This window comes from Eupeodes corollae, chromosome 2, assembly GCF_945859685.1.
Source record: "Eupeodes corollae chromosome 2, idEupCoro1.1, whole genome shotgun sequence".
NCBI classification, from domain to species: domain Eukaryota; kingdom Metazoa; phylum Arthropoda; class Insecta; order Diptera; family Syrphidae; genus Eupeodes; species Eupeodes corollae.
In genome coordinates, this window is record NC_079148.1 from 54269819 (window position 1) to 54290735 (window position 20917).

General features: G+C 37.5%; 1 protein-coding gene across 2 annotated transcripts; it reads right to left on the reverse strand.

The window, feature by feature from the left end:
* Positions 1-4721: 4721 nt before the first annotated feature.
* On the reverse strand, positions 4722-19916 carry LOC129944729 (zinc finger protein hangover). Of its 2 annotated transcripts, none has more exons than XM_056054368.1 (5): positions 19510-19916; positions 16470-16805; positions 16202-16402; positions 7744-10584; positions 4722-6166 (listed from the first exon to the last, which is right to left on the reverse strand). In XM_056054368.1, exons 1-5 carry the CDS (start codon positions 19654-19656, stop codon positions 5192-5194), a joined length of 4500 nt encoding a protein of 1499 aa, XP_055910343.1. In that variant the 5' UTR covers positions 19657-19916; the 3' UTR covers positions 4722-5191. The 2 variants fall into 2 exon arrangements, with proteins under 2 accessions (XP_055910343.1, XP_055910344.1); XM_056054369.1 differs by lacking the exon at positions 19510-19916 and adding an exon at positions 18534-18646.
* Positions 19917-20917: the final 1001 nt, after the last annotated feature.

The following is a 20917-nucleotide window of genomic DNA, read 5'->3' on the forward strand; positions in this document are numbered from 1 at the left end:
AAAAAAAATCCATTTAACGGTTTTTTTTTCTAAATCAAAAAAACTGAAAAAAAAAATTTGTCACCTCCAAAATTTTATGCCTAAAATATGATTTCATCTCTAAAACCATTTTGTGCAACGAAGAATAGTATTTTTGACGTCCGATAAAATTTTGAGAAAAATCTAATTGACAGCTTTTTTACAAAAAATAAAAACCTAAAAAAAATTAATAAAAGTTGGTAAAAATTGATTTTCGACTCAAATATCTTTTCAAAACTTTGAGATATTGGCTTTTATTTACTTTTATCTTTCAAAAAATATTGTTGTCAACATTCGGTAAAATTTTGAAAACAATCGTATTGACAGTGTTTTTCACAAAAAATTTAAAAACCGAAAAAAAATGATTTTCGACTCAAATATCTTTTCAAAACTTGTAGATATTGGTTTTGTGGATGTGAACGTCTTAATGCATTCTTTTGTTTTCCTTGCATTATTTTTATTAGAGAATCAATTTGGACAGAAACTGGAATCAAGGATTTGACGCATTTAAGTGAAAAAATAAAAAAAAAAACGATTCTTCGCAAGTTCATTTACAAAGTGTAATGAGTTTGTCTGTGTTAGGCACGGTTAACATTCGTAATCATCTTGATTCTGTGTATAGAAATAATATCCAAAAGTCGAACGAACAAAATGATAAAAACAGATATATTTTCTCACGTCTTATCGACTGTGTTAAGTTTTGTGGCTTTGCGAGGTCACGATGAAATAATTGAGTCAAATAATTCTGGGGTATTTCGCGGATTAATAGACTTTGTATCAGAATTGGATACAGTCATGAAGGAGCATCTCACATCGTCTACAGTCTTCAAAGGTACAAAAGTGTAAGTCAAAACAAAAGCGTACAGACATTTTTGCCAGCCTTCAAGCTTTTCCAAAGTTTTTTACGATCTCCGAAGCGTACAGAGATTTTGAAAAATATTGTATGAAAGTAGATTACAGCTGCTCCGCAAACGAGATGGATCTTTAATTCTCGAACGGTTAACTCAGTGATACATGGAGCCTTTAAAAGAATGCATGGCAACCATTATAGAAACGGAAAGGGATAAAAATTCTATAAATCAAGCTGATATGCTGCAAAGATATTTAAACGATGATACTTTTTTATATTGACTTAATTTTTATCAATCTGTTCTGCAACATGTTGAAATTTTATTGAAACAATTGCAGAAAAGGAATATTGATTTGGTTCATATAAAAAACTGTATTAATGATTTTGAAATCAGTATATAAAGTGTACGTAACACGTAGATCAACTTGAAGAACCTCCGCAAAAAAGGTTTAAATCGGCCATCTCTGTCATAGCTAAAGAAGTGTCGGATATAATTATTACTCAAGTGAAAGATAGAATTAATTTTTGTAATCATTTGATTGCGGCTAAATTATTTTCCTGCGAGAACTTTAAAACATACCGTTCTAATTTTCCCGATATAGATTTCACGATCACAGTTTGCACTAACGCTGCTTTGGACAAAAACAAATTGAAAAACGAACTCTGCAATATACAATCGCGACGATTTCATCAGTGCAAATAGAGCAGTTGCAATTTTAAAATTGTTTCATAATAATGACCTCTCTGAATCATTTTCAGAATCAATGCAACTACTTCGAATTCTGTGCACTATACCAATGACATCGGTAGAGAGCGAGCGATATTTTTCGACTCTGAAAAGAATACAAACTTTTTTTCGAAACACCATGTCTCAGGATCGACTAAATGCAGTTTCTGTGCTAAGCATTGAAAAAAAAAATGTATACAAACAATACCCGATTTCAATAAAAATGTGATTGAACGTTTCGCTTACGAAAAATGTCGTCGCATTGATTTAATGTATAAAAATACTAAAAAATCAATATATTTTATTTAAATTGTTTTTTTGTTGTCAATTTTAATCTTCAAACTTTGATAACAGAAAAAGTGCACCACCAGTTCGAAAACTCACCAGCCGCCACTGTTCACAAGAAATTGGTGCTAACTACAAGAAAAAATGACTTCATATTATAATTTACAAAAAAACTGAAAGTCTATACAAAACATATAAAAAATGTGTTTAAAGTGGTTTTAACGAAGAACTTAACTTTCAAAAAGTTAGATTTCAGATCTAAGTGACTTTCATCGAATCTCAAATCATTAAACATTTTAATTGATAATAAAATGTAAATGGAATTCACTTGCGTGGGTCGTTTTGGGAGACATTGGATCATTGTTTGTTTTATAGCATCCTTTTAGTAATTAATTGCCATAATAAAATTAAGAAAAAAAGATTTAATTATTTTTTTTTTTTAAATAATGTACATATTTGTTACTCTTGATCTGAATGATTTTATTCTTGATTTTATGACCATATTGATGAAGAAAAATTATTCATTTTAGTGTCTCAAGGTCAGTTAATTTATGCACATTTTTTGTTGTTTTATATTTTTGAACAAATCAGTGCAATGAACACTCTTAATAAGTCTTTGCATTCGTCAACTTAATTCTTTTATATTTAACTTATTAATCGCATTAGGTGTTTATTGTTATTATTTTTTTTAAGCTCCCATAAAAATGCATGCAGCTTAAGAAGATGTAAAATTTAAATTTCATAAAAGAGATTATTTTTGAACTGTTGCGAATTGTAAAGGAACTCTTAGTGATTGTTAAGGGCACAAAATAATCACAATACAAATCTGTGTGGGTGCTTAATTGTAGGTAATTAAGTCGTTTATGGACAATTCAATTTTATTGCACAGAATTTTAAATTTGAGAGACTGTTCGTTGCTTTTGTGACTAGAGTCATACATTTAAAAAAAACTCTTATACTTATATTTGAAATAAATAAATAAATTATATAGAGCGACAGTTTGTCTGCTGACCAACAACTCTCAACCATTCCTGTGTGCAAATAAATTCAGGAATGGAGACTTACAGAAAAAAATTCCAGGTGGCACAGGTATAGATTGAACCGAAGACTTCTGACAAGTCAGTCCTAAAGCCTAGTACATACTTCCTCGTGAAGTGAACGTTCGCCAGTGGAGAAAGTGAACTTTTGACATTGCTCACTGGTACACACTTGTGAGTACACGTTGTTAACAAATGTCAAAGCTTCACCAACAGTTCCCGTACATTTTGCACGTGAATTGCCCGTGAACGAAAACTCTCCACTTTGTTCTCCACTCAGCTTCACGAGCAAGTTCACGGGTGAACCAAAAACTGAAATTTGTATGGGTTCACGAGATGGTTCACAAGTATGTACTAGGCTTAAGCCATAAACATTACACGTACTTTTATAAACGGTGATTTTTTAAGAGCTTGAGAACTTTTTTAAAAAAAAAAAAACCATAAAATTTGCAAGATCTCATCGATTCTTTATTTAAAACCGCGGCTGCGTCTTAGGTGGCCCATTCGGAAAGTATAATTTTGGGTAACTTTTTCGAGCATTTCGGCCGGAATAGCCCGAATTTCTTCGGAAATGTTGTCTTCTAAAGCTGGAATAGTTGCTGGCTTATTTGTGTAGACTTTAGACTTGACGTAGCCCCACAAAAAATAGTCTAAAGGCGTCAAATCGCATGATCTTGGTGGCCAACTTACCGGTCCATTCCTTGAGATGAATTGTTCTCCGAAGTTTTCCCTCAAAATGGCCATAGAATCGCGAGCTGTGTGGCATGTAGCGCCATCTTGTTGAAACCACATGTCAACCAAGTTCAGTTCTTCCATTTTTGGCAACAAAAAGTTTGTTAGCATTGAACGATAGCGATCGCCATTCACCGTAACGTTGCGTCCAACAGCATCTTTGAAAAAATACGGTTCACTGATTCCACCAGCGTACAAACCACACCAAACAATGCAATTTTCGGGATGCATGGGCAGTTCTTGAACGGCTTCTGGTTGCTCTTCACTCCAAATGCTGCAATTTTGCTTATTTACGTAGCCATTCAACCAGAAATGAGCCTCATCGCTGAACAAAATTTGTCGATAAAAAAGCGGATTTTCTGCCAACTTTTCTAGGGCCCATTCACTGAAAATTCGACGTTGTGGCAGATCGTTCGGCTTCAATCCTTGCACGAGCTGTATTTTATACGGTTTTACACCAAGATCTTTGCGTAAAATCTTCCATGTGGTCGAATAACACAAACCCAATTGCTGCGAACGGCGACGAATCGACATTTCACGGTCTTCAGCAACACTCTCAGAAACAGACGCAATATTCTCTTCTGTACGCACTGTACACATTCGTGTGGTTGGTTTAATGTCCAATAAAGTAAACTGAGTGCGAAACTTGGTCACAATCGCATTAATTGTTTGCTCACTTGGTCGATTATGTAGACCATAAATCGGACGTAAAGCGCGAAACACATTTCGAACCGAACACTGATTTTGGTAATAAAATTCAATGATTTGCAAGCGTTGCTCGTTAGTTAGTCTATTCATGATGAAATGTCAAAGCATACTGAGCATCTTTCTCTTTGACACCATGTCTGAAATCCCGCGTGATCTGTCAAATACTAATGCATGAAAATCCTAACCTCAAAAAAATCACCGTTTATTAATATCTATATCAACGTGGAATAAAGACCTATGAAATGAAACATTTAAACAAAGCCTTTTGGCAATTTAGCTGAATGTCCTTAACTGCCTCTAAGTAACTTTAATAATTTTTTGTTTACTATTTATCAAATCAAATTAAAATAAAAAGAAAATTAAATTCAATATTCAATAGAGAAAAAAACTATATTTTTTACCATTAAATTAGTACATTTTTTTGTAGTTTTAAAAATGCTTATAATTAGGTGTGTGTTTTTTTTATATATAAATGTAAACCATTTTACGAATAACATTTTAATTATAGAACGAACTATAATTGATTTTTACATTTAATTAAATGTACTTATGTTAATTTAAATTGGATTTCCTCATTTTCATTTTTGTTTTTTGAAAATCTTGAGAACGATGCGAATGGCGTCATAGATTTGTTTGTTTTTTTAATTGCTTCTTCAACTTGGTGAATCCATTTTTTTTAAGGTTATTACTATTTATATTATTTATATCAAATTATTTTCTAGATAAAAATCAATGCTACAAATAGTCAAAACAAGAAGGAAGTGCTTAATGATTAGCTTTGTTTTTTTTTTTGTTTTTATATATATATACACTAGTCACTAGTGGATTATTAAATTATGAATCTACAGGATCTGCATCGGTTAAATTGTCATAGTCATCATCGTCGTCATCTTCATCTTCTTCGTCGTTATCATTGTCATTGTCGTCGTCAACTTTCGCATGATGTATCTGAGCTGGTATTGACTTTTCCTTTGTTATTGTGGTTAATGTGACTGAACCTGGACCGTTGAGGAAATGACTAGTGACATGTTTCTGAAGTTCGCTAGAGGATTCAAAATCAACTTGACATAAATCGCAGGCATATCGTTTTTTTGTCTCTTCGTGGCGTGATGTACCATCGGCATCTTCTTCATCTGAAGAAGAACCATCGGAGTCGGAGCTTGTTGTGGAATCGTTGCTTTCATCATTTGAATCACGCTGCAATCGTTGCCTCAACTTTGAGCTTTCATTTTGTCCGTCGTTGGCATTTTGGTCATGATTTTCAGCTTCCACAGTTTCTTCAGCTTCATCATCGTCATTCTCAAACTCCTCCTCTTCTTCTTCCTCCTCCTCGGCTTCATCGTCATCTGGTGGCGGATGTTCGGGTACCCTATGATGACTAGATGTCTCCGAGTCTTGCGAATTACTCTCACCCGGATAGTTATCAGCCTCTGAATTCACTTGGCCATTAACTTCTTTGATATGGGCCAACATGTGATGTATGAGCTTTTCACGCCGCGACAAATATACCCCGCAGATTTCGCATCCCCACTGGAACGGACCAAAAGGTTTGGCAATTTTTGCTTCATTCACTTTATGGTCGATCCAGTCTTTCTTTGTTTCAAATTTCAGGTCACACTTGGTGCAATGAAGGTACTTTTCAGGTTCGATTTTAGGTGGTTCAGGCCAATTGGAAATTTCTGATTTATGTAGCTCGGCTATGTGACGTCGCAGATTGTTTGAGCTAATGAAAGTTGACGGACAATAGTCGCATTTAAGTTCACGCTTGCGTTTCACCGTCTTTTTGGGTGCATTTAAATCGACTGCAGTCTGTGAAGGAAACAAAAAAAAAGTTTTAATTCATGATCAAGTTTCATTAAATTAAAAGATAACAAATTAAGTATAGTCATATTAGTTTATGTCGCCAATTATTGTTTTTGTTATGATGTATTCAAGTTTGCACAACCACTTCTGAATAAGTTTATTGCCAATCTACTTATCTAAGGTTTAAAGTAAAAATAATAATAATGGAAAAAAGGTCAAAATCAAAATTTAAAAACAAAAAAAAGGATTTTGAGATGGGTGGAAAAGTTTCACCATCATGTGGTGGGGAAGGGGGATTAACGTCCGAACCTCTAGCAATCCAGTTACAACGCCAGACAACCAAGAAAGTCAAGTTGGGATGTGAATCGATGCTCAGAGATAAAAATAGAATTAATTTAAAGAGTAAAAATCGAGTGGGATATAAACTTAAGAGACTGCAGAAATCACTACTGTCGGTGATGACTTCGCTTGGAAAGAAGACGAATAAAACAACAACAACATTAACAAATCAAGTACATAGCAGTGTGACAAAAAAGCCAATGAGGTCCTTTCTCTCTGAATATAGAGAAGGGAATGTAGAAGCTGGAGAGGAAGTGATTTCAGTGGAAGAGAAGCATTTTCCCCTAGAAGATAATTATCAATCCTTCGACAGATCCGATAGCTTTGATGCAGACGCCATCGTGGCTAAAAACTCTGATACAAAGAAGAAAAATATTTAAATTCCTAAATCCTCACAATGACTCCGAAAGGAATTACTGAAAGGAGTTGCTAAAAGTAAGCGAACAAAAGTTCACGAAAATAAGGTTGGGTTGCCGTACCAACCATATCTGGAAGTCGTAGACCCCATCTGTCAATCCCGCAAAAAGACAAAGGTTCATCCTATTAAGGAGAATAAAGATGTAATCAGAATCTATATCTCAAACAGATGGAGAAGCCATACGAAGATATCAAGAAACCGTAAAACCAAATCAGAACAATCCGTGGAATTGGCAAAGATTCAAAATCTGCGTATTAGTCTTCAGGGCACGAACTATTCTAAACCCAAGCCTGATGACAAGAGATAAAAGAACACCTACACTTTCCAAGCTGCAAAAGTCAGCCCTCTCTAAGTGAAACAGGATAAAGACTCAAATCATTCGAGGGTCTAAAAAGGTGGTCTGAAAAAGCGAGGAAAGATGAATATGTAACTCAAAATCAACCATAAATCTGAACAAGTTTACTGAAGTGATAAAAGAAAGCTGTCCAACTGAGAAACACTTATTGCTAAGTGGAAATAGACTTGAGAAACTTGACTTACGAAATAAAAGAAAGTCGCAAAACAAAAGCTCAAGAAACAAACCTAAAGTTTCTACAAAAACAAAATGATAAGTATATTTTTTTTTCTTTTAAAAACCCTAAATGACTATACTTAATAAAACAACAACAAAACCAAACAAAAAAAAACCTCTATCAAAACTTAAGAAGAAAAGAGAACCAAAAAACCAACTTAACGAAAAAAAACACAATAAGAAAAACCACACTGGACAAGCTTAAGCGTCGCATTTTTGATTTTTACCTTTTTTCCTCTAAGTGCTTAAGCTCACCTGTTTGCTATCACCTCGAAAATGCCATTTTCGATGAACCTTCAGCGCTGTCATTTGGGCAAACGCCTTTGAACATATGTCACAAACATATTGTCCATTGTCATTGACCCGATCCAAATAGAATTGATTGGGATCAGCTGGACCAGTGTCAAACATAGCCGCCAACGGATTATCCGTATACAGCTCCATCTCGTGCATTTGAATGTGTTTGGTAAAGAGTTCTTGATCGGTGAATTTCTGGGCACAAATTGTACACGCAACTTCGGGGAGTTTAATTTTTAAATTCACCGAAGCAGTTGACTTCTCTGCGATAGCACTGATGGTGTCTGGTTTGTCACTCATTTCATCGTCATCACCTGTTTTGTGTTGAAAATATGTAGATGCAGATTCGGCAGCATTGGCTGCCGCACGTTTCTGGGCACAAGACTGTGCGTGGTTCTCCAACATTTGTTTGTCGAAGAAGATTTTCTTACAAATGCCACACTCTGAGGGGTCGGCGACCGGTGGATGCTTCTTGTAGCGATGTACCCAGAGGCTTTTGCGGCCGCTGTAAACATTTCCACAATCCTTACAGGAGTAGTCGTTCGAATCGAACTCGTAGTGGGAATTAATGTGAATGGCCAATTTTTTGTTGGTGTTAAAGTTGGAGGGGCAATAGCGGCATTGATACCAGTATACTGGAGCAATCGAGGCTTCCATACTCTGATCCACTGAGGGCGGCAAGTCATCTTCGGCAGCTGCACTCTCATTGCCGTGCACTGACTTCTTGTGGAGCAACAGCTGCTCCTCCGTTCGGTATACAATTGAACAGATGTCGCACTCGAACTGCTTGACTATCATTTCGTCCTTGAGCAATGTGTTGTGGATTTTGAACATGTGAACCTTAAGACCCTTTTCGTAAGCGAATTCGGCGTCGCACAATTTGCATTTAATGAACTGGACGTTGCGAATTTGATGGTCAATCAACATATGACGGCGATAGCTCTTCTTGGAGGAGAAACGTTTCTGGCAAATGCGGCATCGCATTCTTCGGAATCTTCGATCTGCTGCCAACTCCAGGCTTCTTTTGAAAAGCGGATCGATGGGCTTCTTGTCCGCTGCATCGTCATCTTCGTCATGGAGGTCATCTTCTACACCCGCACCTCCCACAACACTTATACTTACACCTCCAGCTGTACTTACACCAGCGGTACTTCCACCACCAACTGCGCCCCCATCTTCTGTTGAATGGGTTCGCATATGATTGGACAGGCCAATGTTATTATTGAAAACTGCACTGCAAATTGGACATTCTTTTAGACTTGCAGTACCCACCGCCACAACGGCTCCGCTGTCAAGCTTTATTTTCTTAGGGGTCGGTGAGTCGGACTTATTATCTTCGTCTTCGTTGTCGGCCATACCCTCATTTCCGCCTGATCCACCGTTGGTTATGGACATGAGGTCTTTCATGACATAATCATAACGTCCAGTGTATGCATCGACAACACCCTTTTCGGCTCCACGCGGAATGCTTCCCTGTACCGTTGGCGAGTCCACGATATAATCAAAACTGTTGTTACGCACTTTGTCCACCTTCATGCCGTGCACCTCGATCATGTGCTCTCGCAGATTCATTAGCCTTGGATAGCCAACCAAACAACGAGTGCATTTGTACGTTTGGGGTAGTTGATCGGGGTGCTTCGATTCCATATGACGTAAGACGTTGTTGTAGTTGTTGTAATGTTGGCCGCAAATATTGCAGCTCTGAGGTAGTCGTGAAAAGAATTGCGGCTTTGCAGGGATGTCGGATTTCTTCGAAGGCGAGCTCTCGGTTGAGGTAGTAGCGGGAGGAGGTGGCAGAAGTTCCTTCATAAGATTGCTCTTTAGAGCTTCGTTGTTGTTAGCCAGATGTTTCGAGTAAACGTGGTCCAAGAATTTCTGATGGTTATCGAACTTCTCATCGCAAGTGATGCACCGCAGGATCACAATGCAATCCATGTTGTTATAGTGGCGCTTCCTTTCGAACGGATCTTCGATTTCCAACCCACAAAATCCACAATGGCCCGGTGAAACGTCCTTCTTTTGATAGTCTGCATGTTCCTCGTAAACGTGGCTGCGGAATTCCAGCTTTAAACGGTAGTGTTTGGAGCATATTTTGCACTCGTAGATTTTATTTACAAGAAGTTCTTTGGCGCGTAGCTTGTCCGGCGAGCAGCTAGATGCGTCTTTTTTCAACACGCCGGCATCAATCAAGCTATGGTAGACCCTGTACAGGTTAATGCAGTTGCGTTTCTTCAAATGCGATATAAAAAGTGCCTTCGAGTCGTTCTGCTTGAGACACTTAAAGCATAAATTACGCGGCAGCGAATGATATTTCTTACGCATGTGTGCCATGAAGTTCTTGTATGTGGCATGGGTGCGAAGGCAGCAGTTGCAGGTCATGTTTTGATATTGCTGCAGGAAATCCTCCTGTCGCTGCATGAACAATATCTTATCGTCGCTCAGGAGGTGTTGGTATTTTTCTGGCTGGTCATAGTCAAAGAGACCAAGCTGTTCGGATTTAATAGCGGGTTGTATTGTTTGAACCATTGGAACGCTGGCCGCAATAGCTTGTGTCATTGGTGAAATTAAACTGAGTGCTTTTGTGGCTATGCTGCTTTGCGACAAAGCACCCAAGAACAGGTGAGGATGAAGATTGCGTTCGTGACGTCGAGCATTTGCTCGGGTGGAGAATTTCAAATTGCAAGCACGACATGATGCTTCTTTCACTTCATTTGTTGGTGTTGTTGAAGATGCTAGATCAGCTGGTTTAATATCAGCTGATTGTTGTTGGGATTTTTCACCTTCAAAATTGTAGTCAGCCTGAAAATAAAGAAATAAAATTGAATTAAATAAATACATAAATAAAAATCTAATAAATTTATTTATATTCTTAACTTTTGATGAATAGAAACCGATGTTTCTTCACATTAATAAATGTTTGTATTTTTGATATGCCTAAAATTTCTTGTAAAACAATAATAATTGAGGTAATTATATTTACTTAAACTTTTTATACAAAGAAATCTTTTAGTATGGTTGAGGATTAGCGGAAGTGTTCAAAGTTATGATAATCGACAATATTAAGTCAAACAAACCGCACAATGCTTTTTCAAAGGTTTTCTTTGGTCTTTATTTTAATCTCTCTTTATAACTTACAGATTTCATTCAATTTTTGAAGTACACAACTTAAAAAATACAAAGTACATATTTATCGTCGAAATAGAGTTAAATTCTTTTAATGTGGCGCTTAGTTGTACCTTAACTCGAGTTTTTTTGCATTTGCAGGTAACGATTAAGTACCAATGAAGATTTTTCTGAAAACAAATGATATGTTGAAGACCAAAGAAGCATCGTGAACTAGTCCCAGCGCCCAGTATTGAAGAGATCAAGAAAGTCGTCTACAAACTTAAGAACAACAAATCCGACAGCTCGAATGGCCTACCCCTCCAGAACTCTTCTAATATGGAGATGTAGTCCTGGCAACGTGGGAAGAGAAAATATGCCCTCCTTACTCCTAAAGAAATAATAAATTATGAATTCGGGATTTTGTATCTAGTTATGCCGCTTGATGTTACAAGTACGCGGTGAAACTTGCAAATAGGTAACAGCTCATGCGAACTATTCCAGACATGTTCAAAACCCCTTTCTCAAAAGACAAAGTGCACGTTACACAAAATTTTTATTTGCCACTGTACGGCTCCAAGTGCTGCACGATAAGTAAAAAAGAGGAATTAATACAGGGCACTGTCGAGAAAAAAATCCTTCGGCCAAGAAGATGTGAATTTATTCCAAATAGCCAAAGGTTAGGTTAGGTTCGGTCAAAGTGGATGTACATGATGGAATAGGACACACTTAGGCAAGTTTAATGGCCCATTGTGATACCACATGAATCTTAAGGCTTCCTCCTAAGCTCAAAGAAACCAGTTTGAGTCCCTTACGAAACGTGAGAGGAAGATTATGCTAATATGATTTAGATTGTTTAGATCGTTGTAAAAGAATTCTCCTAGGGAATTCTTGCGTTTTTGAGCTAGAGAAGGGCAAGTACAAGAAAGTGAAGAGCTGCTTCTTCAAAAGTCATTTGAGAATACGCCTAGTGCGTGGCGTGCTTTCCTATTAGACAGTGTCCGGTTATGGCAACTTTTATCGAGCTTATATGCGATCTGCTTAAATCTAATCGCTTTAAATCTAGTGTTGGCCAGATCTTTTTTGACCTGACACGTGGCGATGTTGTTCTACCTGGTGTTTGCCTTCTTCATAGAGTCCTACATTAGCAATAGTTTGCAAGTAGCGATTGGTATGCCAGCATTTGCCAAACGTGGTAGCCCGCACCCATCAAAGGTGAATATTAAACTGTTGTGCCATCTCCATTAGGGATGATCTACAGTCATGGAATGTTGTAGTTTGTAGAGACAAAGTCCAGAGATTTGATAGTAGCCTGACTATATGAGAATATACGGCTTTCAGATGTTGATATTACGTTTTCTTTAAGCCAGGACAAGAATTCTTTTATCGCCATAAGTTCCGCCTGGAACACGCTACAATGATTGGGAAGGCGGAATGAGAGACTTAATTTCAGTCGTTCAGAGTACACACCTTCACCAACCCCTTCTTTTGTTTTTGAACCATCTGTGTAAAAATGGATTGACTCATCCTCCAAGAATGTCCTATCCTCCCAGAAAGATCTCGAAGGTATAGAAATCTAAAAGTTTCTGTCGAATTGCAGTTGGGGGATGATGTAGTCTATGTGCTTTGGAATTGATTCTAAATACCTAAGAATAACGGAGTGGCTAATGCTGTTGTTAATCCACTGCAACGAAGCTTTGAGGCAAATAGCAGAACTTGCAGCAATTTGTTTGCTAAATATATCAAGAGGTGTTAGGTAGAGAGAGTAAGGTGTCCAGTGCCGCAGATGGTCTCGTGCGAAGCGATCCGCTTAAACAAGTATGTACATAGACAAGCTGAACGTTGGACTTTATTTAATTTGTCGCGGTTTAAAGCTTTCTCTAAAGCAGTCCACCATACTGTCATACCGTACATTAAATCGGTCTAATTACCGATGTGTATAGCAATGCGTGATTTTGGGTTGTAAGCCCCATTTATTACCAATAGATTTTTAGCAAGAAAAGAGAGTTACAGTAGCTTTTTTGTATCTTTCCTGTATATTGCGTTTCCAAATTAACATTGGCTCGGCAACATCGAGCGCATGAAGACAGGAAGACAGAACCTCCCCTACAGGGATATGTCGGTTACTGACGCAAGGAACAATCAAAAGCTTGTACAACCCCTAATTTTGTTAACACTTAGTACTATTCTAGTAGGGAACAATAAATTTATTTTTTAGCATCTTTTCACGAATTCTTAAATCTTACTGAAATTAAAAAAAAAAAAAGAAGAGATAAGTCACATTATTTTCTCAATGTTTTTTTAATGTTTATGTTCATATGGTTAGCGAAGAGCAGAATAGGTCCAAATGACATTTTGTTAGTATTGAGAAAAAACGTAAAAACGTTTCAATAATTAGAATACGGAGCTTTTAGGCAGTTAAGGAGTTTGTCTACCTGCAATCCGCTATGAATGTCGGAAACAGCACCAGCCTTCGAACTGAGCATAGAAAGAAAAGTTCTTCTTAGGTGAGAGGTGCAGATGATCGTACAACGAGCCGAAGGATAAAAGTCCAACTTCTCAGAAGTTTGTGTCAAAAATAGAACTTCAAAAAGTAGAATTTTCTAAAGATAAGTGTCCATTAAACTTGAACATCTTTTGCACAAAGAAGTCCAAAACTTGACCTAACTTAAATTTTCAAAAGATCATCTTTACCTCTCAACGCTCAAGAAACTATCAATTAGTTGAAGCACTTATTGCAATAGGTAGTTAGGTAGAAAAGGCGATCTCAAGGCAACCTAGCCTGAGATCCAATTAGCGCTGTAGTGCACCGTTTTGATACCAAAAACTCGTTTGACCTTTGATTGAAAGGGATAGATTGATAGAGAAGCTTCATAGCGATTATGTTAGAGCCATTTTGTCGCATTGAAAAAAAAAGATTAGGTCTCTAATCTTTGTCTCAGATAGCTCATCAAGTTCTTGAAAGAATGCTTTTGCAGGACATTTGCAGAGGAAATGGATTATGGTTTCACTTTCTCTTTGGTCACTACAGCTACGGCAAAAGGTGTTGTAAGAGATACCCAACTTCTCTGCATGAACTCCTATAGGCCAATGTCCGGTAAAAACCGCAACAATCCTGGCTATGTCTTGCCTTGGCCTGCACAGAAGATCGTTCGTACGGGTTTTATTATAGGTGGGCCATATCTTCCTAGATATAATGCAGTTGGGTAAATTGCTCCACCTTCGGTTTGATTCAGTTTGGAAGATAGAAAAGATTTTACCCTTCATAGCACCAAAAGGAATGTTAACCATTTCCGCAAGTGAGCTATGAAGGGCCTGGCTAGCTCGTCAGCCCGTTCATTTCCCACGATACCACTATGGCCCGGAACCCAGATCAGGGTGACACCGAGGTTAATATTCAGGCTCGCAAGCTCATCGCGACATTGCTGGATCAATTTAGATGAAGATATGGCCGAGCTAATGGCTTTGACAGCTGCCTGACTGTCTGTAAAGATAGCCGCATTTCGGTTTTGGTTTGGGTTTTGTTTAAGTATCTTACATGCCTTCCTTATTGCCACCAGTTCAGCCTGAAGAACTCTAGCAAAGTCAGGAAGCCTAAATGATTTGGCTACATTTAGGGACTCTTAGAAAAGATCCCAGAAGCAACTCCGCACTCCATCTTTGCGCCGTCAGTAAAGATGGTTGTGTCGAAACCTATCGACACGATGTCATCCTCCCAATCTTCTCTCGATGGTAAAATAACCTTAAAACCCTTACTAAGGTTCAAAGTAGGAGTGCAGTAGCCAGTGTCTACCGAGATAATATGTGAGGGAATCAATTTCGTAGTGTTGCTGTGACCATAAGGTTTTGACAACCAGCTATTTGATTCCTTCAGCCTAATAGCGCTACAGGAAACTATGTATTTAAGAAAAAGGTCGATTGGTAGAAGATCCAAAATAACGTTTAAGGCGTCCGTTGGGCAAGTACGCATGGCTCCTGTGGTGCCCACGCAAGCTGTTCTCTGAACCTTTCTTAGCTTATTAATATTATAGGCTTTGCTAAGAGCACTTATTGCAATAGTACGATAAAACGGTAATAAAAAAGTTTGAGTATATAATTTATGCACTTGAATTGAATTGAATAACTATCATTTGATAAGTCATCATGGCTCAAATCATAACAGTATCTTTTAACGTTTTTAACATGGGGATCTCGGCTTAAAAGCATATAAAATTCAACTTGCGAAAAAATTGCAGCCTTTATTTTGTTCAGTGATGTGTTTCATTTATGACTCAGATCAGCAAGGCGGCTCTTCAAGCAATTATCTACCTTTGGACCATTTTCTTCAGGAATAACAAACCCTATCACCATTGACACTTTCTAAGCTAATTTTACTTATGTTATTCGCGAGTTACAAGTCTCAAGGCACAGGCACAGTCGTGGTCAGCAATTATATGATATAATTTTGAAAAAGTATATGCCATGAATTGTTATTTAAAAAATCTATCAGAGAAACTTCAAAATGTCAGAAAAGTGCTTTGAGTTTAAGTTTTTAATCAAAATCATCTTTGGAAAAATATCCCTTTGGTGAAATTTCAATCTTTTGGCCAACGAACAAAAAGGGTTTACATATTAAATAATGAACAAAATTCTTCTACAGCAAAATGGGCAAACATATATTGTAGCTGTAGCTGTAGTGCCAAAAGACGAGACTTGTAAAAATGATTAGGTGCTATGGAATGTACCATAGGAGTTCGCTAAAATAAGTGGTCCGATTTTATCATACCGTTGTTCAAAAAAGTACAAATTGTCCTAAGATATTCAAGATTTTTGGCAGGTTAAAGCTAAAATCATTTTTAAAAAGAAGTTATGGAGAACTAATGTTGTATGGTTCCTATTCATTTAACTTACAAAAGCGAATACAAAAAAGTTGAATGTTCATGTTATTCGCTATTATTGGTGATTGGTTTTAAAAATGTCCTTATTTCTCATAAATTGATGAATTATATTGTAGTTCCAATGGAATTCTATGGAACTTAATTGTTGGTCTTATTGCAATCATCGTTACCATATACTGCCTGAAACCCATTGTTTGCAGCTTTGTGTATATGCAACAAAAATATGTACTAAAGCTTTCTAACAGTATATATATGTATGCATATACTTTAAGTAAAAATAGTTAAATTTGTGCAAAACCCCACGCAAAGTTGGATAAAAACAACAACTTCTATTTTAAGAGTTCAAGAATGTGGTTTGCTTTTCCATTCTGTTCAATATAAACATAATACAAACATTTATATTTAAAACTACTTTCTTTTCGTTTTAAATGTCTTACCAAATAACTCAAGGGATGGACATTTCCCGCCGATTGTTTCAATCCCAACGAGGCCAAATGTTGTTCTTTTTGTGACAAGTTATCTGAGCCTTCTTCTTCGTTACGTTCTAGAAATAGTGTTGGATCGATATCGGATTCATCATGCTTAGCATCGTATTCTTCTTCATCAATGGGCTCATCTTTGATGTGCACTGGAATTGGCTAGAAAATAAAATAAAACCATTAAAAAGTCATTCCATGAAAGTATTTGTGTTTGTATTTCACTCACATATACTGTGAGGGATCGTCTTTTCTTAAGCGATGAAATACCCTCCAGAATGGAGGTGGCAAGTTTTAGATTTTCTTGGTCATCTCCAGTAGTGCCGCCTCCCCCTGGTACACTCCCATCATCATGAGATAGTCCTGCTAGGGCAGCTGCAGCCGCGGCATTAGATAATGGTGTCGCAGCTATGAGCTGTTTCTTTTCGAACTTCTTCGATATATCCAACCAACTGCGTTGTTTGTTCTGTGACGCCACACAACGATTCTTGAAACTCTGCCACGAGTTCAAGTAACTGATACAAGCGTGGCATATCCGCAACGATAATCTATCAATAGGCGAAACCTGAGTGTGGGAATGAAAAATTTGCAAAAATTGCTATTAAATTTATCTTAAAGCTTTAAATTTTTGAAATGGCATTTAAAATTAAGTTGCGCGTTGCATTAGTGAGGTGAATTGAAAAGGAGTTAGAGAATTAAGGGGTTTGGGTGTTTGGGTTTGGGTCAAAGAATAGAATAGAGAATAGGAAGCCACCTCCTTATTAATTAATAAGGTGGTGGCTGGTGGTGTTAATTCAAGTTGTCGGGATGAGGAATTTAATCCTCAGCCTCCTCTCTCTGGCATTACATAACAAATAATATGTGAAGTGGCTGACAAGTGGTAGTGACGGTGGACGGTGACTATGATAGCGATGGTAAGGGTTGATGGTGGCGGTGGCGATGGCGATGGTGGTGGATATGGTGGAACGCGTGGTGTTTGGCATCAGGTATTCGCAAAATGTGCACATAACCAATACTACACTTGTGTATGTAGATCGAATTGCAATTATTTCCCCCCTGCGGCCGTGCTGCACTTTATATATGACCGTATATTGTATACCTAGTATATAGAATTGTTAAGGAATGTGGGCAAGGTGGACAATCAAAACATCGCGCTATATTATCGTAAGGAACACACATATACTTTTGTTATGTTCCTTTGTTTAATTAAGCACAACTGATTGCAATGGCATCATAATCATGATGATGATGCCCATGTTAACAACCATCATTTGGAGCAGTATGAGGTATGGCATTCTTGAAATGCTAAAACTAAACCCTTAGGTTATTGATCCCTGCAAAATCAAAGGAACAAAAAAAAAAAAAAACAACAGCAAAGCTATTCCCCCCAAGGCGCTCAGAGATAAAGCGGGTCGGTTCTGTTTGGTTCGGTCGATTCCGTTTATCAGGGCCACTCCCTGAAAATTGATTTCTTATTGACCCTTTCCTCTTTAATGCCATCAACATCAACATCGACATCGACATCACCATCACTATCGCGGTCGGTTCCTTTTGGTGATTCACTTATTTTACTTCAAGAAAACAAAATCTCATCCAAGATCAGGTTACTACTATCTCTCTACCCCATCAAAAAGTAAACCCAAGTTTTTTGTGTGTCTGTTTTTTGGAACTGACTGTTGTGTTCACTGTCTATGGTAACCTGATATGTATGTACATTTAACAGAGTTGGAATTTGCTAGAGACTCAACTGCAACTCAAGTATCTGGCCGAATCTTGGATGGGAATATTCCACACACAAAATGGTTGTCACATCGATTTTGCTTCCATGACAAGACAACACAAATGCCATTTCCTGTGCCTCTGCCTGTTATTTGCTGTCAGAGCTCTTCAATTCACTCACAAGTCACAACCACCACGTCAGTTGCGTCCTAACCTAAAAACAAAACAAGAAAAAAAATATCAAGAAACGTCGCATACTCCAAAGAGAATACACTACACAGCAACCCTTGAGTTTTTTCTTTTCCTCCCTTATTCTTATTCTGTCGATTCAGACTAGTGACTAAGGGTTTTGCCACTCCAAGCGGTTCATATCGCGCTTGGACAAAGATTACACACAGGAAATGCCAAGTCAACTTCGTTGTCGTCGTCGTCTTTAGCCTATACCACATGGTTATTCCGAGTAGTTCGATGTGTGTATTCATTACTTCTACCCCAAAGATTCGACTTGACAACGACCACGACGATGACTGGAAATGATGAAAACAAATTTTATAACAACGACATAGGCACACACGAGAGTCGAGAATAAGTCAACTGCTGCTGCTGCTATTGCTACTGTTTCCATAATTTGTATGTGGGCCTAGCGAATCAAAGGAATGTTCCACCATGTTCGGTTAGGTATTATTGTTGTTGCTACCGCGACTCACTGAGACTGAGAGAGAGTTCCATCGAGATAACGACTAACATCAAAATCAACTGGCACTGGCTGACGACGACGACGACGGACGATGAAAAAACCAAAGCCACAATGGGAAGCAGACCAGCTGGAATTGAGAATTCAGTGGAAAAACCACCACACTTCAGTGGATACTGCGCCATTAATGATCCACTGCACTCCACCCAGTTTCTATAGCCAAGAGCTCGAAATTGGCTTTCGAAACCTCACGTAACACTTTGTGTAGAAAGAGTCATCGCCATCGTCATCGTCATCATCTCTCAAGCGCTGAAACTGAAACAGTGTAGTGCGTCGTGGGCACATGACACGATAGATACGAGCGGAGCACAAGCACGAAAGAGATAGAAACACCCAGGACTCATCATCTCATCATCGTCGTCGTAGTCGTCCGTCGTCGTCGTCAAAAGCGGCACCACAACCAGCATTGGCATCAACTCGACTCTCGACTCTACATGGCAATCCCCATCATTGCCCATTAACCTGAGTTCACACACATTTTTTTTACAGCAGAAGCAGCAGCCATCAGCATCCGATTCAGATTCCGATCCGATATCCGATGGCCGTTTTCTTCTTCTTCTTCTTGTTCTACTCAGACTTCACACTTTTTCGGTGGTTTTCAGTTTTAAGTTTTCACCTGGCCGAACCGAACCGAAAAGCATCTGCAGCGTCCTTAAAGACGGCATTTGGGATTGGGACGGCGGCGGAGAATAGACAAAATAAGAAAATGAGAATCATAAGGGAATGCGAGCGGAAGCGGGAATGGGAGGACACACAAGCTAATTTTTTGGGACTTTTTCTTTGCATTCGCACTGACCTTAATATTGACACATGATTGAATTTTGTTGGCTAGGGGCTCCTTATCAGCCGCATAGCTGTTAAAAATTGAAATACATTCACTGTCCGGAGCCAAGCACAAGCGACAGCAATTCTGACGTGCTCGTAGTATCGATTCTTCCGTCATGAGTGCACCTCTTGGATTGCCTTGGTCTCACTTCACTTTTTCCCTGATTCCACTCTTAATCTTTTCAAACTTTATTCTCAAGAAATTTCAATTAGAAAATCGGCATTATTAATTGAGTTTATTTTTGAGGTTGTTATTTGTAATTGTTTTGATTTGTTTCTTTTATTTTTTCTTCTTATTTTCAATAATTCTTCGATGTGCGGATGCGGAGAACACGAAAAGGCAACCAAACCGCACGGGAAATAAACTGACACTGAGCAGAAAAGGAATCGGTGGAAATTGGAAAAATGTGATACAGTGGAAAACTGGAAGGGTATATTAAAAATTTAGAAAAAATGTTGTTGTTGGAAGTGGTTCGGGTATGAGATAACAAGACAAATAGTCGTTTCTCAATAAATTGTTGATTTTTTAAGAGAAATTCAACTCTTAAAATTCAATGGAGAAGTTTTATTTGTTAGAAATGATAAGTATTGCTTCACCCCAATGAATATAGTTAAAATTCTTAAATAAAAAATTCATAAGTTGACATTTAGCTTATGTAAAAACCTGTTTGTAGGAAACTGGAAATATGAAAATGTATGTGGTGCAAAACGATTCATCTTTGAAAGTTGTTGGGCAATTGTAAGGCTATGTTCATACGGTGTCAAAAACAACTATGGCTTCCAGTACATAAGATTGTATGTCAATTTCAAATTAAATTGGTCAATTTGTATTTATAATTAGTTATTGTTCATTCAACTTAAAATAAGCTGTAAAATAGGAGCACACCATCACAATTTCTATCTTTGATTCTGTTTTAGCACAAAGCAATTACATAGAATTTGACAGATGTCTAACAACAAATTTAAATTATCTAAATGATGGTCTAATCACTCACGATGTTAATTATTCAGCATAGGATAAATGATGGGGTTCACAGTAACTTATTTAAAAAAAAGTATAGCCCGATGGTAATATCAGTCGATAAAAAGTAAAAAGGAAGTCACTCTTTGTGGTTGCATTAGCTTTTCACAATACAATCATCAAATAATCAATCATACATTTTTATTAACCCAAATATTGAAATTCTACTTGTTCAAGAATCCACTGAGGTGGAACGTGTCTCATCGCTGACCAAAAATTAATGAAGTGCATTATTTTGATTTAAAATCCAATTTTCATAAAAACATTCAAAAATCTGAATCCAATCAAAATGTAGAAGATATTCACTTCAAGATTATAGTAAAGAGAAATATGTTCATCTTTGTTAAAAAAAAGCTTC

Bases quoted from the DNA above. Each gene is read 5' to 3' on its own strand.
- LOC129944729 (XM_056054368.1), bottom strand. From the start codon at position 19,656: ATGACGGAAGAATCGATACTACGAGCACGTCAGAATTGCTGTCGCTTG. The intron at 10,585-16,201 runs GTAAGACATTTA...CTTTATTTTCAG, and splicing joins TCCATCCCTTGAGTTATTTG to GCTGACTACAATTTTGAAGG. The intron at 6,167-7,743 runs GTGAGCTTAAGC...TTTCCTTCACAG, and splicing joins TTCGAGGTGATAGCAAACAG to ACTGCAGTCGATTTAAATGC.